The following is a 27,852-nucleotide window of genomic DNA, read 5'->3' on the forward strand; positions in this document are numbered from 1 at the left end:
ATGCTTCTTAGATTGAGTTCAGGCCTAAATAATAATACATATATATTTTTAAATCATATCTGTAATTCTCTGCATTAATAAAGCTTCCAAAGTTAAACATTTGTTTTTCAGCATTTATTTAAAAATATTTGATTAAAAAAAAACGTTTCTCAGAACAAAATCAACGCAATTTTGAACTAGTATGGGGAGCACTTGCAAGGTAAAGTGCAAGTGTCTTTCCAAATGAACAAACGATTCAACGTCCTCTTTCCTGACATCACAAGTGTTCTACATCAGGAAACAATGACATTTTTTCCCTTCAACATTATACATGCATGTAGGAGCACTGACGTGACATCAAGCATTTTGACAAGTTGAAATGACTCAATATAACTCGTAGTCAATTCAAGGAATGTCTGCCAGCAATCAATTTTAGTAGGCAATGGACAACACCACTAACAGCAAGTTATATCACTCGGTGTTCGTACAAGATTATCTCATTCCCAAAACAACAAGGTTAATCCCCTTTAACACACAAACTATCAAACAACTTTGCTGACATGGCTGAATGATATCGTAATCACTGGCATTCTTTTCAATTCATTGTAATTTCTGCAGTGACCCAATAAAGAAAGAAAGACAAGGAATATTGAATTCAGCAGTAGAAAGGACCTGGTCAGATATGGGCGCCCAAATTCTTAAAAGCTTTTGACCATTTTCCCCAACCGGAGTCCATGTTGAAGGGCTGGAGAGCATCGTCTCTCTCCTATTGTGAAGTTTAAAAAAAACTTGAAAATATCTTGTTAACCGGACTTGTTTTTCTCTACGACCACAATAATGCTGACAAAGGCAGTATGGCAGTTCTTAGTGATTCCTCCTACTTCTTCCCTCCATTTGCCTTGTAGTGACCAGACAGCATGAACAGTGTCTCCATTGAGCAGTTGAGCATCTGTTTATAATTTGCATGTACACACATCTCCTACACAATGTGTGTACATGACACCGTCCCAGTCTAGAACTGTGTGAACCCACTCCTCTTCACACACGGCTGAAGGTGGATCCTAGGAGTCCTTACGGATCAACACGTAGTGTTTGTGTGTAAACAAAAGCTTAACTGTACGTGTGTGTGTGTGTGTGTACTAGTCCTCATGGTCAATCCGAGTTGTCGTCGTGTTGGTCGGGGACCCACTCAGGGTCCTTGGACTGGGGCTTGTTCCTCTGGGGGTCTCCCAGATGGATCTCCCTGACGGTGAGGATGCGTGTCAGCATGGTGTCCAGGGTGTGGTCGTCCAGGCCCTGGGAGGAGAACCACATGGGGCTGTTGGGGACACACGAGCGCTCTGGGAGCAGGAAGAACACATTGGTGCGCTGCTTTACCGAGTCCGAGCTGGAGGAGAGAAGAGGGTGAGGAGGAGAGCTCTGTGTTAGAGAGGGCTCGTTTTCACTGATATGAGGAAAGAGCTCAGAAAAGCGGAGTTTTGAAAAGCAATGTCAAGAAGAAGAATTTCAGGTTACACTACTAAATGTTAGATTGGCATGCAGCATGGGGAGATGGTGTGTGTCACTCACCACTTGGAAAGGTAGAACTCGTACAATCGGACAGGACAGCGGAGGGGATTCTCACTGTTCTCCATCATCTCCAGCACCTCCTCTTTCTCCTCGTCATCCCTCTTCCTCTTCGCTGCCACACCATCTACATCGGCTACACACACACACAGATCCACGATTACATATGAATCAAATTTGATCGGTCATACTTTTTACAAATTCATGAGTAAAAACAGCAACCCACACACAAATCCCCTAAAGAGTTAGCCAAGGCAACAGTGGCAAGGGAAGAACTCCCTAAGTAGGAAGAAACCTTGAAGGCAACACTCAGAGATAGTGTTTAATAGTCATGTACAGGGTTGCAGGTGTGATTGTACCTGGTAGGTTCATTGATAATTTGTGTGAGATTGAGGGCATCAAGCTTAGATTGTAGGATGGCCAGGGTGTTAAGCATGTCCCAGTTAAGGTCACCTAATAGCACGAGCTCAGAAGATGGATGGGGGGCAATCAATTCACATATGGTATCGAGGGCGCAGCTGGGGGCAGAGGGAGGTCTATAGCAAGTGGGAACAGTGAGAGACTTGTTTCTGGAAAGGTGCATTTTTAGAAGAAGTCGAAGCTCGAATTGTTTGGGTACAGACTTGGATAGTAATACAGAACTCTGCAGGCTATCTTTGCAGTAGATTGCAACACCGCCCCCTTTGGCAGTTCTATCTTGGCGGAAAATGTTATAGTTAGCGATGGAGATTTCAGGGATTTTGGTGGTTTTCCTAAGCCAGGATTCAGACACGGCTAAGACATCCGGGTTGGCAGTGTGTGCTAAAGCAGTGAGTAAAACAAACTTAGGGATGACAGAAGTGATGATGACGGAAGTGAGTGCAACTGGTCGGTAGTCATTCAGTTCCTTTCCCTTTCTTGGGCACAGGGAGGATAATGGACATCAGAGGCTTGCAAGTTCCTGTACATTTCCTCCGTCGCACCATAGGGTGTTAGTCATAAAGCAGAACCCACCACCTTTGCGCTTGCCAGAGAGAGGCTGCTTCCTATCCGCTCAAAAAACTGTAAAACCCGCTGGTTGCATATAATCCATTTGGTTGTCGGAGGAAAGCCAAGTCTCAAAAGTATGTTGCAGAATCTGATGATGTCCCTCTGGAAGGAGATCCTCGCTCTGAGTTGGCCAAGTTTGTTCATTAATGATTGAACATTGATGAGTAGTAAGCTCGGTAATGGAGGACTGGTCGCCCAGCGTCTTAATCTCACCACGTCACGTCTGCCTCTCCGTCGGCGTCTTTGCTTCCTACTCTCCGGTAGAACTCCCAAGCAGCTCGGCGCCCCGCCGAAGAAGCTAGTCCATTATTTTCCAGTCTCATGGAAAAATAAGTAAAAACCTGCAATGTTTTATCGAAGCAGAAACATATGCAAAACACAGTATCAGAAAGCACAAAAAGACATGATCAAGACAAGAGCGAAGGGTAGAGAGGCGAGTGAAGGAGACAACAAAAAGACTAAAAGCACCTGCTGTCTCGGTAGCCAGGTCCTTCTTGGGGATGGGCGGGTAGAAGCGCAGGAAGTTGTACTTGGTGTTGTCGTGGATGGACTTGGTACAGCGCATAACGTGGGCGAAGGAGAGCTGGCGGTGCTGGGCCACTGTCTTGAACTGGAAGAACTTGGTGCAGAAGAAGAGCAGCGTGTTGAGCAGCACGATGGGAGAGTAGGCCCCCAGCTGTTTACAGTCCCACAGGTACTCCTCCTCCACCCGCGAGTGCAGGTAGCCTGGGAGGGAGGGAGGGGAGAGATTCCAACATTAAAGACCGTTCAATAAGCATACTAATAACACAACCCCAACGCCATCAACCTACCTACTATACCTGAACGGAAAGGAAGAGAAGGGGAGAGAGAGCGGGAGTTAAGATGGAGGAGCGAGATATGGAATAAGAGGTCAAAGCAAAGGCCTTAATACAATTTTTTGGTTATAAACTTTATTTTCCCCACTGGGTGTACGAGTGTGTGTATGTGCTGTCTTACCACTGGCCGTTATGGTAGGTTTGAAGCCTTTCAGCAGCTTGGTGATCTCCAGGGTGAACTTGCCATAGAAGAGATCAGTGAATATGTTCTCCATGCGCCCATTCTGAAATAAGTACTGCAGAAAGAGGGGCCATTATACATTACATTTAACAGAATGACATCATCAGAAGCGAGTTTTTGTATGTATATCTGTGTTAAATGTGTCCTACCTGCTGGATGCCGAGACAGAGATAGAACAGACTGTCCTGGCTGTAGGACTCTCCGTTGGGTCGTTTGACTTCACAGATAAACCGACAGAGACCGTAGCCCAGCTCTGCTGTAGTGCACTTTAAAACATCCTCCTTGATCTCCATTGGTCGCGCTGTAACGGGGGAACAGAACGTCAAGGTTAACTTATTCAGTCTACTAAGTTAAATGATTCCCATAGGCAATTGAGAGGTAGGTTTAATTCTTTAAGGAGGCAGTAAATGAGGAAGAAGCAAATCAACAAAATGTGTGATATCAGGATTTTCATAATAGTCAAGTGTATCAGTGAGCAGACCCACAGCCAAATCGAGGCTTCTCCAGGTCAGGCTGGGTCTTGCTCCACTGGACCCATCTCTTCCAGGCGTCCACGCCGTACATGTGCTGCAGCTTAGGGGGCTCGCCGGGCACCACGTCACTCTGTGCCTCACCCAGTGACGCCACCACTGACGCAGTCTCTGCTGCTTTCGACTTACGCCTCTGTGGGGTCAACGGGGTAGTCACACACACACACACACACACCGAATTAGGTAACACTTAACTTGAAGCCCAGTGTCAAGTAAAGTGTTAGCCAGAATTGGAAAGAATGAGGAAAATGAAAATAAATTAAAAAAGGCGCACTGCTGGGAGTCGAAATATGGAAATTAAAAAAAAGAAATCGCAGAAGGCACTCTTTGAAAGGGGTCTCATTTAGACATTTTTGGGGCTTGTACCTTTTTCTTCTGTGGCAAGCCATCCCGAGCTTTCCTTCTGGCTCTTCGTCGTGGAGGAGAAGGTGGAGGACTGGGACTTCTATCCCTCTCCTGATCCCTCCAATGGGCCATCAGCTCCAGGGTTTCTGACAAAACGATAGAGATATTTGACTACAACAGACTACAATGAGAATGAGGCCAGAAGAATTGCAGTGGGTAGTATTAAAGAAGGGTTTGACTAACTGATGCTTGTTACATGGTTAAAATATAACAGGGCAGTTGAAAGATGGAGATATATAGAGCTAGAAGCCATTCACTATAAAGTCAATATGTTTTGACCATATAAATTACCCTCATCAAAGTCTTCAACCAAAGTATAAGTAGTTTCAAGTTCCTTGGTGTCCACATCACCAACGAACTATCATGGTCCAAACACACCAAGACAGTCATGAAGAGGGCACGACAACCGCCCCCCCCGGAGATTTGGCATGGGTCCCCAGATCCTCAAAAAGTTCTACTGCTGCACCATTGAGAGCATTCTAACCGGTTGCATCCCGCCTGGTATGGCAACTGCTCTGCATCTGACCGTAAGGTGCTACAGAGGGTAGTGCGTACGACCTAGTACATTACTGGGGCCAACTTCCTGCTATCCAGGACCTATATAATAGGCGGTGTCAGAGAAAAGCCCATAAAATTGTCAGACTCCAGTCACAGAATGTTTTCTCTGCTACCGCACGGCAAGCGGTACAGGAACGCCAGGTCAAGGACCAAAAGGCTCCTTAACAGCTTCTACCCCCAAGCCATAAGACTGCTGAGCAGTTAATCAAATGGCCACCTGGACTATTTACATTGACACCTCCCTCCCTTTGTTTTGTACACTGCTGCTACTCACTGCTTATTATCTATGCAGTCACTTCACCCCTACCTACATGTACAAATTAACACAACTAACCTGTAACCCCGCACACTGACTTGGTACCGGTACCCCCTGTATATAGCCTCCACATTGACTCTGTACCGGTACCCCCTGTATATAGCCTCGTTATTGTTATTTTATTGTGTTACTTTAGTTTATTAGGTAAATATTTTCTTAACTCTTCTTGACCTGCACTGTTGGTTAAGGGCTTGTAAGTAAGCATTTCACGGTAAGGTCTACACCTGTTGTATTCGGTGCATGTGACAAATAAAGTTTGATTTGAAGTACTATACAAGTTATACTGGGAAACATCAGAAACAAAAAAAAGTCTCAGACTGAGTCCACGTAAACAACGCTCAGAAGGTGGGAAAAGAAGGTGGGAAAAGTCCAGCATTACTCACGGACAGGGAAGTCAGCCTCTATGTCCATGATGGGGGGTGGGGGTGTGGTGGGGGTGTGAATGTCCATGATGGGTCGGAGCGTCTCGTGGGCGTAGGGTCGACTGTGGTGCGAGGAGACGCCGGGGGTGGGAGGTGGCTCGTCATGCCAAGAGGTCAGGAAGTTACTCAATTCTTCTGTGTCCAGGTCTCCACTGTAGGTGCTTCCCTGGTCTGGTCCCCGAAGAGAAAACACAAAAGCGTTCAAGTTATGGGACAGCTTTCAACATATTCATTGGTAACCCCTGTTATTTACTTAACAGTTAAGTAGGAACTACTTGTTAAAATGGTCATCTCAATTACACAGTTTCTTTGACATTCATTTATATCACCATGTACCACGTAGTTACTAGTATTGAATTATTTGAGGTAAGTAACAAACTATTGTTAATATATTAGGTATTCACACCCCTTGACTTTTTCCACATTGTTGTTACAAAGTGTGATTAAAATGGATTAAAAAAATAAAAAATGTTGAACGATCTACACATAAATACTCTAATGTCAAAGTGGAAGACAAATTAACACTAGAAAAAACACTATCTTGATTAGATACTGTATGTATTCAACCCCTTGAGCCAATACATGTTAGAAACACCTTTGGCAGCGATTACAGCTGAGTCTTTCTGGGTAATTCAATGACCATTGTTATTTTCAAAATTCTTCAAGCTCAGTCAAATTGGTTGTATTGAGAACTACAATGTTGTTGATCAATCCTCAGGTTTCTCCTATCACAGACATTAAACTCTGTTATAGTGACTGGGTGTATTGCTACACCATGCAAAGTGTAATTAATAACTTCACCATGCTCAAAGGGATATTCAATGGTTTTTTTGTACCAATAGGTGCCCATCTTTGCTGGGCATTGGAAAAACCTTCCTGGTCTTTGTGGTTGAATGTGTGTTTCAAATTCACTGCTCGACTAAGGGACCTTAAAGATAATTGTATGTGTACAGAGATGAAGTAGTGATTCAAAAATCATGTTAAACACTGTTATTGCACAGAGTGAGTCCTTGCAACTTATTATGTGACTTGTTACGCAGATATTTACTCCTGAAGTTATTTAGGCTTACCATAACAAAAGGGGTTGAATACATATTAACTCAAGACATTTCAGCTTTTCATTTAATTAATTTGTTTAAAAAAAATCGAAAAGCACACAGCGCATTTGGAAAGTATTCAGACCCTTCACTTATCCCACATTGTTATGTTACAGTCTTATTCTAAAATTGATTAAACATTTTTTCCTTCATCAATCTACACACAATACACCATAACAACAATGCAAAAATGTGCCAGTGTATGAAAAAAACCTTGTTTACCTAAGTATTCAGACCCTTTGCTATGAGACTCGAAATTGAGCTCAGGTTTCCAATGATCATCATTGAGATGTTTCCACAACTTGGAGTTCACCTGTGGTAAATTCAATTGATTGGACATGATTTGGAAAGGCACACACCTGTCTATACAAGTTCCCACAGTTGACAGTGCACGTCAGAGCAAAAAGGCACATATCTGGCACAGATCTGGGGAAGGGTACCAAAACGTTTCTGCAGCATTGAAAGTCCCCAAGAACACAAGTGGCCTCCATCCTTAAATGGAAGAAGTTTGGAAACACCAAGACTCTTCCTAGAGCTGGCCGCCCAGCCTCCCTTGGTCAGGGAGGTGACCAGGAACCCGATGGTCACTGACAGAGATCCAGAGTTCCTCTGTGGAGATGGGAGAACCTTCCAGAAGGACAACTATCTCTGCAGCACCAATCAAGCCTTTCTGTTAGAGTGGCCAGGTGGAAGCCACTCCTCAGTAAAAGGAATTACAGTCTGCTTGGAATTTGCCAAAAGGCACCTAAAGGACTCTCACACCATGAGAAACTAGATTCTCTGGTCTGATGAAACCAAGATTTAACTATTTGGCCTGAATGGCAAGCGTCACGTCTGGAGGAAAAACAGGCACCGCTCATAACCTGGCCAATACCATCCCTACGATGAAGCATGGTGGTGGCAGCATCACGCTGTGGGGATGATTTTCAGCAGCAGGGACTGGGAGACTAGTCAGATTCGAGTGAGACCTGAATATAGCTGTGCAGTGATACTCCCCATCCAACCTCAGAGCTTGAGAGGATCTGCAGAGAAGAATGAGAGAAACTCCCCAAATACAGGTGTGCCAAGATTGTAGCGCCATACCCAAGAAGACTCGAGGCTGTAATAGCTACCAAAGGTGTTTCAAAGTACTGAGTAAAGGGTCTGAATACTTAAATGTGATATCAGTTTTTATTTTTTATAAATTAGCAAAAAAACTCTAAAACACCTGTTTTTGCTTTGTCATTATGGGGTAGTGTGTGTAGATTGAGGGGAGGGGGCAATTATATATTATAAGGCTGTAACGTAACAAAATGTGGAAAAAGTGAAGGGGTCTGAATACTTTCCGAATGCACTGTAAACACAAGGTAAGTCTGATCTTAAACTGGGCCGTAAAATAAAGCGTTCCCTATCATCTCCCACGTCCCTCAGAGTTTGGTTGTTCTAGACAGTCCTTAAAGTCCCAGCCTGGACCACATACCACCCCTAGCCGTCCAATTGGCTCATTCATCCCCTCACCTCTCCCCTAGGTGGTTGCTGCAAAGGAGAATATATCCTCAGTGAACTTACCTACAATAAGGGTTAAAAAAGAGGAATCTATAGTAGAGAGGCGAGGCAAACTTCTCATATCTGAAAAGGGGGAAAATAAGCTCAATGAACCAATACATTACCTGAAAAATAACGCGGATTTCAAATTACCAATAGCTTTTTAGACTCCCATTCAACTGTGAATTGCTTTTAAGAGAGAGACTTGGTGGAAGCGCCAAGAAACCCCAGGTATAACACACATTCACAGCTGTAGCTTGGCCTATGAAGCCATAGAGAGGAGAGGGTCTCACAAGTTTCAACTGGCTCATGTTCATTAGGCCACGCAACAGAAAATGTTGTGCAAGTCCATGTAATCTCTCCATGTTGCAGTCCGTTTTCTTCCATTTGGTGCATAATGAACATGACCCAGGTCTCATCCCAATCCCTGACTCCCTCCCCTGGTTACCATCTTGTACTGCTGGGGCTGGCCTTTCAGGGGGTCGCGGCGGGGACTTCTCCCTCCCCTCCTCGGCTACCATCTCGGCCATGAGGATGAGGTCTGCCTCGAACGGGTCAGAGGGGATCTTCTCCTTGATGTCCTGGATGGTCTCCACGATGCGCTCAGCGTTGTCCAGAGTCACCGGCAGGAACATGGGCACGGGCAGCTGGAAATGGGGCGGATAAAAAGGTTAGATGTGGAGGCTACGAGGGCTGCAATTCTTTGTTCATGTAGCACTTCTGTTCTGCAAGAGCATGTATCAGCCAACCTCCAACTGCTATTCAATGTTAGTTGGTTTCAAATGAGTCCAGAGCACACAGCTCTTACAGAGAATTTGAGGAGAAATTGTGTGCCTGTGTGACAGACTGAGGTGAAGTCTAGGTCGTGTTTGGTGTTAACATACCGGTATGGGGAGTCCAACAGGCTGGGGGGCGTACTGGGTGTACAGGTTCATGGGGACTGGGACATACACCGGTACTGGGACAGGCACTACGATCACCTTGGGGAAATTATCATCTGTGGACCAACAATGTCAAGGTAAATAGAAATACAAAATGTAGACGTGTTCGCCTTTGAATATGTACACTACATGACCAAAAGGTATGTGGACACCTGCTCGTCGAACATCTCATTCCTAAATCATGGGCATTAACATGGAGTTGGTCCCCCCTTAGCTGCTATAACAGCCTCCACTCCTCTGGGAAGGCTTTCCACTAGATGGAACATTGCTGCGGGGACTCGCATTAGTGGAAGTCGGGTACTGTTGGGCGATTAGTCCTGGCTCTCATTAGTTCCTTCACTGGAACTAAGGGGCCTAGCCAGAAACCATGAAAAACAACCCCAGACCATTATTCCTCCTGCACCATACCTTACAGTTGGCAATATGCATTCAGGCAGGTAGTGTTCTCCTGGCATCCGCCAAACCCAGATTTCGTCCGTCGGACTGCTAGATGGTGAAACGTGATTCATCACTCCAGAGAAAGCGTTTCCACTGCTCCAGAGTCCGTTGGCGGCGAGCTTTACACCCCTCTAGCCGATGCTCGGCATTGCACATGGTCATCTCCTCGGCCATGGAAACCCATTTCATGAAGCTCCCGACGAACAGTTCTTGTGCTAACGTCGCATCCAGAGGCAGTTTGGAACTCGGTAGCGAGTGTTGCAAGCGAGGACAGACAATTTTTACGCGCTTCAGCACTCCCGTTCTGTGAGCTTGAGGCCTACCACTTCGCGGCTGAGCCGTTGACCCTCTTAGATGTTTCAATTTCACAACAGCACTTACAGTTGACCGGGGCAGCAGGGCAGACATTTTACGAACTGACTCATTGGAATGGTGCCACGTTGAAAGTCACTGAGCTCTTCAGTAAGGCCATTTTACTGCCAATGTTTGTCTATGGAGATTACATGGCTGTTATACACCTGTCAGCAATGGGTTTAGCTGAAATTGCTCATTTGAAGGGGTGTCCACATATACTTTTGTATGTATAGTGTGTATTCAATGGCCTATCATAGGCATTTATTTTTTGTTTATGCATTTACTTGAATTATGTGTTTTACCCCCTAATTCACCATGTTTTCATTTTAAAGGGGGAGGGGCCTTAAAAGCCTCATTTTTTGTTTTTTACCTCTCCTGCGCATGTTAGCTTTTAAACCTTCATATTGTTTTGTATTTCCTTGAGTACAAATAGTGCATGTGGTATATATGCTGTGTGTGGTGTTGTACCTGTCTGGCACCCTGAGGTGGTGAAGTTGGGTTTACACATGATGCCCTTGTTCTGGACCATGGGTTTACAGAGTAGTGCCTTGTTCTTCTGAACCTTGGGTGGAGGGGCCCGAGGGGCCTGCGTCTGCGTGCTGGCCTGCCACACAATGAATAGAGTTAGTAACCATGGGACAAACCTAATTCCACTTGAATTTCACTTAGTTTCCAATTGACATGAATGCAGGACTTAGGCTGAGTTTACACAGTAAGCCAAATTCTGATCTTTTGCCCAATTATTTGCAAAATATCTGACCTGATTGGTCGAAAGCCCAATTAGTGAAAAAATATATATGAATTAGGCTGCCTGTGTAAACGCAGTCTAAGTGAAAAATCAACTTAAGTGCAAGTTCCAATTCGCCCCCATGTGCATAACACAAACATACACTGGGTATACCAAACATTAGGAACACCTTCCTAATATTGAGTTGCACCCCCCCCACACTTTTGCCCTCTGAACAGCCTCAATTCGTCGGGGCAGGGACAGGGATACTGGCCCATGTCGAGTCCAATGCTTCCCAAGAATGTGTCAAGTTTGCTGGATGTCCTTTTGGTGGTGGGCAGGTAGCCTAGAGGTTAGAGTGTTGGACTAGTAACCGAAAAGTTGCAAGATCGAATCCCCGAGCTGACATGGTAAAAAAAAAAATCTGTCGTTCTGCCCCTGAACAAGGCAGTTAACCCACTGTTCCTAGGCCGTCATTGTAAATAAGAATTTGTTCTTAACTGACTTGCCTAGTTAAATAAAAGGTCAAATAAATACAAATTCTAATAAAAATTATTGAAACACACAGGAAACTGTTGAGCGTGAAAACCCCAGCAGTGTTGCAATTCTTGACGTAAAAAGAACACCTATGCACAACTTACATTTCCAACATACTTCACATGTCTTCTTGGAACAGTCCCTGTAATGACACAACAGAACATGAGTTAGTATTAAAACACCAGTCAGGCCTGCTAATGAGATCATTTATCAACCTAATTTCATCTGTAATTAAACCTGCACCTTAATGGGTGTCAAAAGGCTACGCTATTAGCAACAACTCAACCCTATTCAAAGACATTTACTGATGAATGAACACACTGGGTGAACACTCTCCAGTTACACTTAATAGTGTACAACACCTTGTGTGTATACAGTAAATTGTATTTAACTGGTAACCGACTAACTGAGTCGGTGTGTGTGTATACCTTGCAGAGCAGTGGTGTAGTTGGGCTGGCCAATGGGGGAGCTGGCTAGTGAGACTACGTTGGCGATGACTGGATCAGACGCGCTCGTAGCAGTGGTAGTATTGGAGGGGGATTGAGCGATTGAGATGGCCACTGGAAGGATGGGTGGAAGAGAAAGAATGAGAGCGTGAGATAAAATGTTGCAGTGCTTATGGAACGTGTGATTTAAATGGATTGGTCTTTTTTTGGCAACGATCTACACAAAAATACTCATTTCAAAATGGGAAGAAAAACACTTATTTTTCATGATTGAAAAAAGAAAAAGAACACTAATATACCTTGATAGAAAAGTATTCACCTCCCTGAGTCAATACATGGTAGAAACACCTTTGGCAGCGATTACAGCTGTGATTCTTCATGGGTAAGTCTCATAAGAGCCTTGCAATATTTGACCATTATTCTTTGACCAATATTTGTGCAATATTTGACCATTATTCTTTTCAAAATTCTTCAAGCTCTATCAAGGTGTTGGGGATCATGGCTATACGGCAATTGTCATGTCTTTCCATACATTTTCAAGCAGATTTAAGTCAAAACTTTAACTTGGCCACTCAGGAACATTCACTGTCTTCTTAGTAAGTAAGCAACTCCAGTATATATATTTGGCTTTGTGTTGTAGGTTGTTGTCCTGCTGAAAGGTTAATTCCTCTCCCAGTGTCTGGTGTAAAGCAGAATATCCTCTAGGATTTTGCCTGTGTTTAGCTCCACCCCGTTTCTTTTCATCCTGTCAAGCATACCCATAACATGATGCAGCCACCACCATCCTTGAAAATGAGGCAGCTACTCAGGGATGTGTTCGATTTGCCCCAAAAGATGCTTTGCATTTAGGCCAAAAAGTGTATTCCTTTGTAGTCTTATTTTTTCTTCTACAGTATTACTTTAGTGCCTTGTTGCATAGATACAGTGCATTCGGAAAGTATTCAGACCCCTTGACTTTTTCCACATTATTCTAAAATTGATGAAAAAAAATCCTCAGCAATCTACACACAATACCCCATAATGACAAAGCAAAATCAGGTTTTTAGAACATTTAAAAATAACAGAAATACCTTGTTTACATAAGTATTCAGACCCTTTGCTATGAGTCTAGAAATTGAGCTCGGGTGTATCCTGTTTCCATTGATCATCCTCGAGATGTTTCTACAACTTGACTGGAGTTCACCTGTGGTAAATTCAAATTGATTGGACATGATTTGGAAAGGCACACACCTGTCTATATAAAGTTCCCACAGTTGACAGCCCATGTCAGAGTAAAAACCAAGCCATGAACTTGAAGAAATTGTCAGTAGAGCTCAGAGACAGGATTGTGTCGAGGGACAGATCTGGGGCAGGGTACCAAAAAAAAAAGGTCCCCAAGACCACAAATGTAATGACCACAAAAATGAAATATCACATTTATGTAAGTATTCAGACCCTTTACTCAGTATTTTGTTGAAGAACCTTTTGGCAGCAATTACAGCCTCGAGTCTTCTTGGGTTGACGCTACGCTTTGCACACCTGTATTTGGGGAGTTTCTACCATTCTTCTCTGCAGATCCTCAAGTTCTGTCAGGTTGGATGGGGAGCGTCGCTGCACAGCTTTTTTCTGGTCTCTCCAGAGATGTTCAAGTCCGGGCTCTGGCTGGGCCACTCAAGGACATTCATAGACTTGTCCCTAAGCCACTCCTGCGTTGTCTTGGCTGTGTGCTTAGGGTCGTTGTCCTGTTGGAAGGTGAACCTTCGCCCCCGTCTGAGGTCTTAAGCGCTCTGGAGTAGGTTTTCATCAAGGATCTCTCTCTACTTTTTGCTCCGTTCATCTTTCCCTCGATCCTGACTAGTTTCCCAGTCCCTTCCGCTGAAAAACATCCCCACAGCATGATGCTGCCACCACCATGCTTCACCTTAGGGATGGTGACAGGTTTCCTCCAGACGTGACGCTTGGCATTCAGGCCAAAGAGTTAAATCTTGTTTTCATCAGACCAGAGAATCTTGTTTCTCATGGTCTGAGTCCTTTAGGTGCCTTTTGGCAAACTCCAAATGGGCTGTCATGTGCCTTTTACTAAGAAGCGGCTTCCATCTGGCCACTCTACCATAAAGGCCTGATTGGTGGAGGGCTGCAGAGATGGTTGTCCTTTTGGAAGGTTCTCTCATCTCCACAGAGGAGCTTTGTCAGTGACCATCGGGTTCCTGGTCACCTCCCTGACCAAGGCCCTTCTCCCCCGATTGTTCAGTTTGGCTGGGCGGCCAGCTCTAGGAAGAGTCTTAATGGTTCCAAAATTCTTCCATTTAAGAATGTTTTTGCGTTGTCATTATGGGGTATTGTGTAGATTGATTAAATTATTATTTTTCCTCTCATCAATTTTAGAATAAGGCTGTAACTTAACAAAATGTGGAAAAAGTCTAGGGGTCTGAATACTTTCCGAATGCACTGTATGTATGTTTTGGGATATTTTAAATTGTTCTTTTCACTGTAATTTAGGTCATTATTGTGGAGCCACTACAATGTTGTTGATTCATCCTCAGTTCTCTCCCATCACAGCCATTGAACTCTGTAGCGGTTTTAAAATAGCCAATGGCCTCACGGCAACATCTCTAAGGAGTTGTATTTCCTGTCCAGCAGCTCAGAAGGACGACTGCATCTTGTCATCAAACGGCATAAGTATTAACTTGACCATGCTTAAAGATATATTCAATGTCTGATTTGTTATTGTTACCCATCTACCAATCACTGCCCTTCTTTATGAGGCTTTCGGAAAGCTCCATGGTCTTTGTAGTTGTGCTTGAAATTCAATACTTCACTGAGGGACCTTACAGATGTATGTATGGGGGACAGAGGGAGTGGTAGTCACATTCAAAAATCATGTCAACCCCTATTATTTCACACTGAGTGAATCCATATCATTTAAGTGATTTGTTAAGCCAAATGTTACTTCACGTCTAATTTTACACTTGCATAAACAAAGGCGGTGAATACTTATGCAATGACAATTTTAGTTATTACATTTTTATTAATTTGTAAAAGAATCTCTCATTTTATTTTCCACTTTGACATTATGGACTATTTTGTGTAGATCAATGACAAAAAATTACAACTATTTCAATCGCACTTTGTAAAGAAACAAAATGTGAAAAAGATTCAAGGACGTGTAGACTTTCTATAGGCAAGGAGTATACCAAACATTCAGAACACCTTCCTAATATTGTCCTCAGAACAGACTCAATTCGCCGGGGCATACAAGGTATCGAAAGCTTTCCACAGGGATGCTGGCCCATGTTGACTCCAATGCTTCCCACAGTTGTGTCAAGTTGGCTGGATGTCCTTTGTGTGGTGGACCATTCTTGATACACATGGGAAACTGTTGAGCGTGAAAACCCAGCAGCGTTGCAGTTCTTGGCACCTACCATACCCCGTTCAAAGGCACTTACATATTTTGGCTTGCACATTCACCCTCTGAATGGCACACATACACAAGGTCTGAATTGTTGCAATGCTTAAACATTCTTTAACCCATCTCTTCCCCTTCATCTACACTGGGGGACTCCAAGTTTGTATGATTTTATGTGTTCCTCTCTTTTCAAATCATGAGCTGTGACAGGCAACACAATGACATGTAATGCCCTATAATGAAACATTACAATTTGCTATAATGTAAGTCCTACCCTTTTGGCCCTGGGGCTTGCCCTGGTTCTGGGTCTGCAGGCTGCAGAAGTCGAGCAGACACTGGAGGTTGCAGAAGTGCTTCACCTCGCCCAGCATCGGCAGGGTCTCAATCAGCTTCCCCTGGCGCTCGCACGCGTCACACTTGGCCACCTGAGGTAAAAATCAAGATGTAGAAATAGCAGTTAGAGAGTACCTCAGAGTAAGAATTTCTTAAGAGTTAGTCCGTTCATTTAAGATAGCCAGGTGGGACATCCACATATCACAGTAAGTAAATGTTTCCTCAATAAAGTAGCTATCAGCAAAGTCAGAGCTAGTCATTGGAGGGGGGGGGGGGGGGTGATTTGGGATTATTTAAGATAATCTGAAGAGGTAGGGTTTCAGATGTTTTCAGAAGATGGGCAGGGACTCCGCTGTCCTAGCTTCACAGGGAAGCTGGTTCCACCATTTGGATGCCAGGACAGAGGAGTGCTTGGAATGGGCTGAGTGGGAGCTGCCCTCCCGTAGGGGGTGGGAGGGCCAAGACACCAGAGGTGGCAGAATGCAGTGCCCGGGTTGGGGTGAAGGGTTTGAGCATAGCCTGAAGGTAAAGAGGGGCAGTTCCTCTTGCTGCTCCGTAAACAAGAAGCCAGTATGGTGTGCAGAGGAGCAGGGTGGCATAGAAGAACATGGGAAGGTTGATCACCAGGTGGGCTGCAGTGTTCTGAATCAATTGCAGGAGTTTGACGGCACAAGCGGGGAGCCCAGCCAACAGCGAGTTGCAGTAGTCCAGACGGGAGATGGACTAGGACCTGCGCTACTTCCTGTGTGAGGTAGGGTCGTATTCTACGGATGTTGTAGAGCATGAACGAGTCACTGCTTTGATGTTTGCAGGTAAAGACACGAGGTGTTTTCCTCAATATGCATACCGCTGTGATCCACACTCGTGCTCCGAGTGAATTCTCTTGAGTACGTTCGGGAGGACGAGAGTGTGGAGAAAGCATAAAACAATACATTGAGGATCACTCTCACTCCTACTGTATTACCTCACTCTTCACCTCCCCATTCACTGAACCTTCTTCCAAGATATACACAAAACAAATGTTTTACTTAATTATCAGCTAGATATGTGAATCGTAATAATCAAGCTAGCCAGCTAGTTAAACATGCAAAAATGACCTAAAATGAATGTTATGCGAGGTAGATGTACCTTTTTCGTGGGTAGCTACCAATTCTTCATGGCTAGTTAGCTAGCTAGCCCTATCGACTTACCCATTCACTGAACTATCTCTCAGCCAGGACAACAATGGCAGCAGAAACTAAACAAGAAACACAAAGCAACTGTTTTACTTCAGAATTATCTGCTAGCTATATGTGAATCGTAATAATGCACACCAGTAGTGAGAGTACGTGGTGCAGACACAGATCCTCTCCATGTCACCTGGCAGGAGCGGTCTGCCAGGTAGGATGCAATCCAAGAGTGTGCAGAGCCTGAGACACCCAGCCCTGAGAGGGTGGAAGAAACATCTGATGATTCACAGTGTCCAAGGCAGCAGATAGATCTAGGAGGATGAGAACAGAGGAGAGAGAGTCAGCTTTGGCAGTGCGGAGAGCCTCCGTGACACAGAGAAGAGCAGTCTCGGTTGAGTGACCAGTCTTGAAGCCTGACTGGATAGGGTCCAGAAGATCATTCTGAGAGAGATAATGAGATAGTTGGTCAGAGAGAGCACGCTCAAGTGTTTTGGAAAGAAAAGGAGGGATAACGGTCTGCATTTGTTGACGTCAGAGTTGACGAGCGTTTGCTTTTTGAGGGAGTGAATCGGGCCATTTTGATGACTGATGGGACGCAGCCAATGATCAGGAATGAGTACATATGGGAAGTGAGGAACGGGAGGTCTCCAGAGATGGTATGTGGTCGAGCGGGCAGGTTGTCGGGTGGCTGGACCTCAATAGTTGCAGGATTTATAGGCTGAGTGAATGAAGAGCAGATGTCTTCAGCTTTCGTTTCAAAGTGGTTGACAAAGTCGTCCGCAGAGAGGGACGAGGGAGGGGGTGGAGGATTAAGGAGGGAGGAGAAGGTGGAAAATAGTTTCCTAAGGGTTAGAGACAGAAACTTGACATTTAAAGTGACAGAAAGTGGCTTAAGCAGAGGATACAGAGAAAGAGAAGGTAAAGAGGAGGGAGTGAAAGGATGATAGGCCGTCCACAAGTGTAGTTTTCCTCCATTTTCACTCAGCTGCCCGCAGCCCAGTTCCGTAAGATTGCAATGAGTCACTCAGCCACGGAGGCCCGTGCCGGCCGGGAGGAAAGGTGAGGGAGAAAAGAGAACATCTCCCCTCAGGAGACATTAGCTGCCCTGTGCCATCACCGCAACGAACAGATGCTCTCGGGCTGTGAGGGGAAATGTAGTTAAGATGAACAGAGAGCAGCTGGAGTAGCAGTGTTCTCTGGGGTGATCCATGTCTCCGTCAGAGCCAAAAAGTCAAAGGACTTAAGGGTAGCATAGGCTGAGATGAACTCTGCATTGGTCCAAACACTGCCAGAGACCAGGAATTCCACATAGGTTGTGCACGCACTGTAAACTAAACTAGAAGGGTTGCAGCCAATGGGTGGGGAGCGTCTTTAAAGCCTACAGCGAGAGGAGCAAATGGGTACAGAAAACACACACACACACACACACACACACACACACACACACACGCCAAAGAGCAAAATGAGATCTGAAAATAACTAGGTAAGATATTTAAGTGAGAGAGTGGTGTGGAGCCTTCCTCTCTTTCCATCCTCTTTCCATCCATTTGGAAAGTTCAATTAATTCACATGGGGTTTCTTATCCCCAACTTCTTCCTTCCACCTGAACTAATATGAGAGAACAAGTCTTCAAGTTTTCAGACAAGTGTACAAAAGTTTGTATTTGAGTCATTTCAGATCCATTTAAACTGAAAGAAAAAGGAGATATATGCCAACAGAAGACTGCTTTCTAAGTATTGAGCCTCATTGAACCCTAGGTGTTTTGTTCAGTTCTTTAGCGTGGTTCCTTTCTATACCTGACAGAAGAGCAGGGTGTAGTGGGACTTGCACTCATCCGAGCAGAACTCCTCCATCTTGCCTCCGTACTGGCCTGTGATGGCCTCCTGCGCGGTAGAGGCGCAGTAGGCACAGTTTCTGCAGTGTTTCCCCCAGCGCTTGGTCAGGTCGTGCTTGTAGAGCAGCTTACAGCCTGGATATGGAGGAGAGAAGAGAGACAGGGAAATGTGTCTTTATACAGCAAGGTGCGAACTCCTGGAAGTAGCAGGCCTATTAAAACACGCATGATCTCCATCCTCACCTTCACTGCAGAAGGTGTAGTCCCTATTGTTGATTCTCTTGACCTCCTTGGCTGGCTTCTCAATCTTGCAGTACTCGCAGCGCGCCATCTCATAGTTGATCTTTCTGTACTCCTCGGAGCAATTTACTGAACAGAGGAATACCATCTTATCCTGTAGGGTTGCAGACATACATTCAATCAACTCTATAGCAGCATTAATAGAGGCTGTCAACATAAATAGAGGGGTGGTGTGTTTGTGAGAGGGCGAGAGAGTTCAACAAAATGGAGGAAAATGGAAAAGCAAAGAGAAGAGAAATGAGGGGGATAGAGAGAGAAATGAAATACAATACCTTGAACTGAATGAGCTCGGGCTTGGAGGAGAAGAGGCGGTGGCACTGGAAGCAGGGCAGCCTGGTCCCTTGGGATCCCCTGTCCCTGTTCTGGCCTGGGGCCGCTGTGGTCCCTGTGCTCGGGGCCACGTTCATCTGGCTCTGGGAGTTGCTCTTATTGAACTGATCCTACAGGCCACAGAAATATTATAACATTGTAGTGTCAGTGCAGGACAGCAAACAGTACTTTGTACAGCGTACATGGCTATGTTTTATAAACAAAGCGTAAAATATCAAAAGTAAGCGTTATTAGAGCCTCAATTAACATCATTGAAGGTCATTAAGTTGCCGTCCTTTAAATATTTCTACTCTAATTAACGTTTCAACTGAGCTAATTGATTAACCCAGAGGTGGTGTTACCTGAAAGGTGACGACACAGTTCATGGTGCAGAAGTTCCGGATGGAGCCGTCCGACATGGCCAGGTGGAAGGAGGGCACCGTCTTCTGACCACAGGTGTTGCACTCTACCTGAGCACCTAGGATGACACGAAAGGAGGAGAGGGAGTGTTATGAATGTAAATGCATACGAGTGAGTTGCTGAGGGGGTTAGCCTAGCTATACCTGAGGAGCTGACAGTCTGTACTTTGTGGGCTGTAACACAGCCAGTAGAGCAGAACATCTCCAGCTTGCCGTCAGAGTCGGCGCTGTCGACCATCTCCGCCGGCGCGCGGAAGTTGCGGCACATAGTACATGCCACAGACTTCTTAGCTTTCTGAAAAACCAGACCGACCACAAAAGGAGAGAGAGTGAGTGCTTTTGCACCAGCTTCTTCTGACTGCGTGACCTGCATCTCAGGGATCAGATTCTTACCTGTTTGAAGGTGGTGACACAGCCGGCGCTGCAGAAGGTCTTATTGACCCCCTGCACGACCAGCACGGTGACCTTGCCGTAGCAGTAGTTGTTGCAGCTCTGGCAGCTGTTCATGGACAGCTTGTTGGTGGAGCGGAAGCGCGTGAAGCACACCTCGCTGCACAGCCTGTGCATGCTGCCCTGGAAGATCACCTCGTGTTTACTCTGTGTGGGAGAGAACAAGGAGCTGATGTTGAGATGAGACAATGGAGGGGCAGGAATAAATATTTCAAAAGGAGTCCAGTTTTATACTTTAACCCACTAAAACCTACTATAAAAAAAGTCTGTCAATCCAAAATTGTTCACTTCCCTGTCAACTCTGACATTACCACTTTCATATTGCCAATTTTGTTACTCCTAGCAACGACCACACTGACACGCTCAGAGACGATAAGTCCCTTACAATGCAGGCCTTTTTGCACATGCTGCACTTGACGGCCACAGTCATAGTGGTGAGGGAGGAGAGGGTGGAGACAGCAGAGTTCCTCTTGAAGTTGAAGGAGGAGAGGCAGGTCTGGCTGCAGAAGTCCTTCACCGTGCCCATGGTGTCCACAGGAGCTGTGATCACGTCCTTGGGGTTAGCAACCTCCCTGAGGGGGGTGATAAGTTCATCATTGATCTATGAACGTATTTTTGTTTACGTTCAGGTAGCTCACAGTGCCTTACATTAAAATGCATGTGGAAAGATGTAGCACAGTGGAAGTAAAATGTGAATCATAGTGTAAGGCTAATAAGTACAAAAGGTAAATCAAATGATTTTTACTGGTCGTCACCTTGGGAGTTTGGTCCATTCCTTTATCTTCCTTAAATAATTATCTACATAGCTACTCCATTTGTATGACAACAGCAGGACTCACTTGAGGCAGTAGTGGCAGGGTTTCTTGGCCGGGCAGGGGGCAGTCGTCTTGACGACGGACGGGGGGCTGTAGGTGGTGAGGCAGGACGTGGAGCAGAAGAGGTCCGAGGAGCCCTTCCTCTGGTAGGCTGTTTGGCCCTTCAGCAACACCTTGTTACAGGCCGAGCAGGCCACCCGCATAGCCATGGGCATAAGCGGAGGGATGGAGGAGGCGGCCGGGGTCAAGGGAGGCATTGCAGTCTTGGAGAGGGCGGTCACTGGAGTGGATGTGGCTGTGAATAATAGAGAGAGAGGGATGGAGAGGACAGGTGGAGGTTGAGGAAAGAGAGAAATATATAACCTGTAAGGTGGTAATCAGTCACATTTTGCTCCTACAGAGCCTGCGGTAGACTATAAAGAACCACTCATTTTGGGATGTCAATCAAATTTTTGAGATGTTAAAAAACTCTTTACGGCCTCCCGAGTGGCGCAGCGGTCTAAGGCACTGCACCGCAGTGATAGAGGCGTCACTACAGATCCGTGTTCGATCCCGGGCTGTGTCGCAGGCTGCCGCGACCGGGAGAGCCATGAGGCAGCGCACAATTGGCCCAACGTCGTTCGTGTTAGGGGAGGGTTTGTTTCCTCCGACACATTGGTGCAACTAGCTTCCGGGTTAAGCGAGCAGTGTGTCAAAAAGCAGTGCAGCTTGGCGGGGTCGTGTTTTGGAGGACGCATGGCTCTCGACCTTTGACTCTCCCGAGTCCGTACGGGACAAAACTAACTACCAATATGATATTACGAAATTGGGGAGAAAAAGTACACAAAAATAAAAACAACGCTTTCCGTGTGAACTAACACCTAAAACCAGATATAAAGTACGTAGAAAAGATAATGTACCTACAGTGCCTTCGGAAAGCATTCAGACCCCTTGACCTTTTCCACATTTTGTTACGTTACAGCAGCCCTAAAAATGATTTTTTTTTAAATACTCAGCAACATAAACACAATACCCCGTAATGACAAAGTGAAAATAGGTTTTTTGAAATTGTTGCAAATTTATTAAACATACTAAACAGAAAATACCTTGTTTACATAAGTATTCAGAACCCCATCCTGTTTCCATTGATCATCCTGGAGATGTTTCTACAACTTGATTGGAGTCGACCTGTAGTAAATTCAATTGATTGGACATGATTTGGAAAGGCACACCTACCTATATAAGGTCCCACAGTTGACAGTGCATGTCAGAGCAAAAAGGCACCGATCTGAGGAGCGTACCAAAAAACATCTGCCTCATTGAAGGTCACCAAGAACACAGTGGCCTCCGCCATTTTTAAACGGAAGGAGTTTGGAACCACCAAGACTCGTTAGAGCTGGCCGCCCGGCCAAACTGAGCAATCGGGGGTGAAGAGCCTTGGTCAGGTGACCAAGAACCTGATGGTCACTCTGACAGAGCTCCTCTGTGGAGATGGGCAAACCTTCCAGACAGACAATCATCTCTGCAGCACTCCACCTATCAGGCCTTTATGGTAGAGTGGCCAGACGGAAACCACTCAGTAAAAGGCACATGGCAGCCTGCTTGGAGTTTGCCAAAAGGCACCTAAAGGACTCTGACCACGAGAAACAAGATTCTCTGATCTGATGAAACCAAGATTGAACTCTTTGGCATGTATACTAAGCTTCACGTCTGGAGGAAACCTGGCACTATCCCTACGGTGAAGCATGGTGGTGGCAGCATCATGCTGTGGGGATGTTTTTCCAGCGGCTGGGACTTGGAGACTAGTCAGAATCGAGGGAAAGATGAACAGAGCAAAGTACAGAGAGATTCTTGTTGAAAACCTGCTCCAAAGCGCTCAAGACCTCAGATGGGGACGAAGGTTCACCTTCCAACAGGACAATGACCCTAAACACACAGCCAAGACAACGCAGAGTGGCTTTGGGACAAGTCTCTGAATGTCCTTGAGTGGCCCAGCCAGAGCCCAGATTAGAACCTGATCGAACATCTTTGGAGAGACCTGAAAATAGCTGTGCAGCAACGCTCCCCATCCAACCTGACAGAGCTTGAGAGGATCTACAGAGAAGAATGCTGCCAAAGGTGCTTCAAAGCATTGAGTAAAGCATCTGAAAACTTATGTAAATGTGATTTCAAAAAATATATATATTAGCAAAAGTCTAAAAACCAGTTTTTTTGGCATTATGGGGTATTGTGTGTAGATTGATGATGGAGAAAAAAACTATTTAATACATTTTAGAATAAGGCTGTAACGTAACAAAATGTGGAAAAAGGTAAGGGGTCTGAATACTTCCGATGGCACTGTATATTTTTTTTTAAATAACACAATCTTTGAGAACTATCAATCACCCCCCAAAAAAAGCTAGACATTCAGTGAGAATTGAAAATTTCCAAAACAATTCATTTAGCAGTATTCATTTTGTTAGTATGTTTGAGCAAAAGAACCCAGCATAAGCCATGGCAAAATGCATAGAATTACAGGAAATTAGCTTTAAAACCGCAAATGTTTCTCTCAGCTCCATGGCAGAATATGTATAATCAAAGGAAACTTGCATTAAAACAGCACAAATGTATCTCCGCTCTATCTAGAACATTTTAGAATTGCAGGAAATTGGCTTACAAATTTAACACTCTCTCTACCCTGCCAAAATAAGGACCGTTAAAGTTCTCTGTAAAATTCAACTGCCACCCTGCCACCCCCTAAGGCCCTTTTTGATCCAGAAAAAAACCTGCAGGCAGGTTTAGACATTAAGGCAGTTTCTCTTAATCCTGGGGACACATTTTTTTTTTGCCTTAGCCCTTAGCACTACACTGATTCGACTAATCAGGTTTGCTGATGATTTAATTAGTGGAATCAGGTGTGTAGTGCTAGGGCAACAACCCCAAAAATATGCACCCATTTGGGTCCCCAGGACCATGATTAGGAAACACTTTGACCGTCCTGATGTGTACAAATATCAAAATGCCCTGCTCACCGATTGGGGTAGGGGCGCCGCCCACAGAGAAGACGTTACTGATTTTCAACTCCTGTAAATAACAAAAGGTGACATACATTTAACACGCACACAGGATTTGGGATTAAATGCTCACACGGCTTGAACTATATGCATTGATGTCAATAGACAACCTTCATGTAACTCAGACAACAGAAATGCCCAGTTTGAACTAGGCCAGTGAGTTTAGAGATGTCGTACCTCTGCTGCGTCTGGTTCATCCTTGACGCCCTCTGTGAGGACAACTGGAGCCAGGGCCTGATCATACTCCTCATCTACTGGCTCATCCTTCACATTCACCATGGAGAGGGTGTCAACGCTGGTGGACACCGGCTCTGCTGTCACCTGGGCACACTGGGTTGACTGCAGAGAACATTCAACAGCAGCATGTAACATTCAGTAGGAATTTTAGATGGAATCATGCAAGTTAATGTGAATGGTTACAGGCCATCTATTACACGGGTATTCTGACAAAGCCTTCGCAACACCTCCAAATCTTCAATACACATAAGCAGTGGCCACATTTCTGCCAAACTTAAGCTTGTGTAGTCACTCGGGCGGAAATTCCTTCACCCTATTCTATCGGTTGTGATGGAGAGAGGATACTCACATCCACAACTTTGACCGGCTGTCCTGTCACTCCATTCTCCAGCCCTGCAGGACTGTCAGAGCCTGCAGAAAAACAAGCAACCGGTCATTCAGCTTGAGAATGTATTATTATTATTATTATTATTCATTTTTTTTAACAGTAAAGCCATTACTGAGAAACAGAAGGGTACTCATTAGCATCTGAATATTGTGAGGGACCACACTAACATTCAAGTATTCGGGTCATGTCTGAACATCATGCAGCCTAAGACTGTATATTCCAAAGACTGACTCTTGTGGCCTCTCACCTTTACTGTTCTGTGGGAGAAGAGCTTCGCTAGAGGTGGGACTGGGGTGAAATGGCTTGACATCTTCAGAATGGTCCTCCTCCATAGGTGGAGACGAGCCGCTAGCCTCCTCAAAGTTGGTCTGCTCAGCAGGTTGCTCTGTGTCCTCTGTCGTGGAGACAATGTTTGAGAGATGGGATAGTGTGAGTAAGGTGACGTGTTTGAAGTCTGAGGACTTTCGACACTGGGGCATTCCAGCAGCAATGAAGAGTCAAGCAAGATAGCGAAGTGTTTAAGGTAGCATCCCACCCATAAAAACAAACAACCTGAAGAAATGAATTAAGCAAACTACGGAAACAATTGATAATCCTGATCCTAAACTTGTATAGCCAAGTTGTATTACCTGTATCCACAATAGAAGGCATGGAATCAGTGTTGTCCACTTGCCCGGTCTTACTGGGCTGCTCTATTTGCTTCTCTGTCAGTGCATCCGTCCCGGTGTCCATCTTCTCCACTTCATCCCCATGATCCAGGGAGTTGCTGCTAAACGCGTCCATGTCGCTTCCCTCCTCCACAGCAGTTATCACAGGCATCCCCTCCAAGTTGTGTTCCTCCTGCATCTGTTCATCCTCCACTTTGATAGCACTGACCTCCATCTCATCAGCATCCACTACTCCCATGTCCAGAGGTATGTCTGTGCTGTCTGTTTCACCATTAGTCTGTGAAGCATTTGTATTGCCTGTTTCTTCCACAGTCTGGGGTGCATCTGTACCAACTGTTTCTCCGACTGTCTGTGAAGCATCAGGACTGGCCGTTTCTCTTTCCGTCTGTGAAGCGTCTGCACTGGCCGTTTCTCTTTCCGTCTGTGAAGCGTCTGCACTGGCCGTTTCTCTTTCCGTCTGTGAAGCGTCTGCACTGGCCGTTTCTCTTTCCGTCAGTGAACCGTCTGCACTGGCTGTTTCTGAAGCATCCACGGTGGCCGTTTCTCTTTCCTTCTGTAAAGGAGCCACGCTGGCCGTTTCTCTTTCCGCCTGTGAAGCAGCCACGCTGGCCGTTTCTCTTTCCGCCTGTGAAGCAGCCACGCTGGCCGTTTCTCTTTCCGCCTGTGAAGCAGCCACGCTGGCCGTTTCTCTTTCCGCCTGTGAAGCAGCCACGCTGGCCGTTTCTCTTTCCGCCTGTGAAGCAGCCACGCTGGCCGTTTCTCCTTCCTTCTGTGAAGCAGCCACGCTGGCCGTTTCTCCTTCCTTCTGTGAAGCAGCCACGCTGGCCGTTTCTCCTTCCTTCTGTGAAGCAGCCACGCTGGCCGTTTCTCCTTCCGTCTGTGAAGCAGCCACGCTGGCCGTTTCTCCTTCCGTCTGTGAAGCATCCACGCTGGCCGTTTCTCCTTCCGTCTGTGAAGCATCCACGCTGGCCGTTTCTCCTTCCGTCTGTGAAGCATCCACGCTGGCCGTTTCTCCTTCCGTCTGTGAAGCATCCACGCTGGCCGTTTCTCCTTCCGTCTGTGAAGCATCCACTCTGGCCGTTTCTCCTTCCGTCTGTGAAGCATCCACACTGGCCGTTTCTCCTTCCGTCTGTGAAGCATCCACACTGGCCGTTTCTCCTTCCGTCTGTGAAGCATCCACACTGGCCGTTTCTCCTTCCGTCTGTGAAGCATCCACACTGGCCGTTTCTCCTTCCGTCTGTGAAGCATCCACACTGGCCGTTTCTCCTTCCGTCTGTGAAGCATCCACACTGGCCGTTTCTCCTTCCGTCTGTGAAGCATCCACACTGGCCGTTTCTCCTTCCGTCTGTGAAGCATCCACACTGGCCGTTTCTCTTTCCGTCTGTGAACCATCGACACTGGCTGTTTCTCTTTCTCTCTGTGAATCCTCTTCACTGGCCATTTCTCCCACAGTCAGCAAGGCATCTGTTATCATTTCTTCCACTGTCTTTGAATTCTCTGCATAGGATTCCTTCACAGTTTCTGAATTACCAGCATCCCCTGCCCCGTCTATAGTTGAGGTACTTGCACTGACTGCATTGGTAGCATCATCCCCACTGTTTCCATCTGCCGAGGCTGGTGGTGCATTGCTGCGTGATGCTCCTGGGTCCACAGAATCCACTGATGCTCCAGCCTGAGATGGCTTCTCCATCTCCTCGTTTGGCTCGCCTGTATGCTGAGTTAAGACAATATTCTATTAATAATGGTCCTATAAGTAGTGTCCTGAGTTTTTCATTACCACATGACCTGACCAGGTCAAAGTCAAGAACAGTTAACAGACAGATCAAGTGTTATGGCTACTGAGGGTAATGTCGAACTCATGCTTACAATCAAATACCAACTTAGTGAGAACCAAATAGAACCAAGTTTGAGTGCAGTGTTTAAGTTTGTTGATTTTCTTGCGCGGGAAATGAAGGGGAGGGTCGATATAACTAACTACCTCGCTTGCAGAAGACCTAACTAGCTAGCATTAATTCAAAAACGTCCAATTACCTCTGACTGGTCCGCTTTCTGGGATTCAGCCATGACTTGCTTCCAGCGGCAAAAGACGACTAGCTCTTATTGTCACTCACTCACAATATAGGTCCACCAAAATATACTAAAAACGGAACAGAGGCTTGCCTAGCCAACATGCATTAGCTACTTCTGCCGCCTCCTTGTTGTGGTGAAAGCTAGCTAGGTAACGTTAGCCAGCTAGTAGCAACGATATGTAGCCAGCTAAAACGAGTCTTAATTTGAATTTTCCGAATAAGGTTCTTAAGCTTTTCCATGCATATGACGTTAACTTCGGATATATCAATGTCGGCGAGTTATAACTTTACAGAAGTCAAGTCCTTTGCATTTTCACTCTGCACAGCTCCTCGAAGAAACTAGCGAAGCATACATCTGCGTAAACATGAAAGACCTGGCTATGTCATTTCCTGATTCACGTCTACATTTCTACACCTCAGTTCCGCCAACGAGAATAATAAAAGCCAATTTATGCTTGATCTGGCAATGCGATTCCGGAGGCTCTGTATAGAGGATGTGGCTCCACACCACATCTCTGTGCGCCTCCTAAATGTTGT

At 45.5% G+C, this 27,852-nt stretch overlaps 1 protein-coding gene across 2 annotated transcripts; it reads right to left on the reverse strand.

The window, feature by feature from the left end:
• Window positions 1–95: 95 nt before the first annotated feature.
• On the reverse strand, window positions 96–27,852 carry LOC115176157 (zinc finger MYM-type protein 4). Of its 2 annotated transcripts, XM_029735988.1 has the most exons (29): window positions 27,278–27,852; window positions 25,208–26,960; window positions 24,826–24,972; window positions 24,540–24,601; window positions 24,131–24,292; window positions 23,912–23,963; window positions 20,946–21,216; window positions 20,492–20,678; window positions 20,050–20,253; window positions 19,801–19,951; window positions 19,600–19,715; window positions 19,201–19,368; window positions 18,872–19,022; window positions 18,591–18,763; window positions 15,567–15,717; window positions 11,890–12,021; window positions 11,566–11,603; window positions 10,666–10,801; window positions 9,349–9,461; window positions 8,913–9,111; window positions 8,489–8,548; window positions 5,805–6,014; window positions 4,509–4,633; window positions 4,098–4,275; window positions 3,762–3,913; window positions 3,553–3,667; window positions 3,043–3,300; window positions 1,549–1,681; window positions 96–1,366 (listed from the first exon to the last, which is right to left on the reverse strand). In XM_029735988.1, exons 1-29 carry the CDS (start codon window positions 27,308–27,310, stop codon window positions 1,132–1,134), a joined length of 5,865 nt encoding a protein of 1,954 aa, XP_029591848.1. In that variant the 5' UTR covers window positions 27,311–27,852; the 3' UTR covers window positions 96–1,131. The 2 variants fall into 2 exon arrangements, with proteins under 2 accessions (XP_029591848.1, XP_029591849.1); XM_029735989.1 differs by lacking the exon at window positions 8,489–8,548.

This window comes from Salmo trutta, chromosome 36 (genome assembly GCF_901001165.1).
Source record: "Salmo trutta chromosome 36, fSalTru1.1, whole genome shotgun sequence".
Lineage (NCBI taxonomy): Eukaryota > Metazoa > Chordata > Actinopteri > Salmoniformes > Salmonidae > Salmo > Salmo trutta.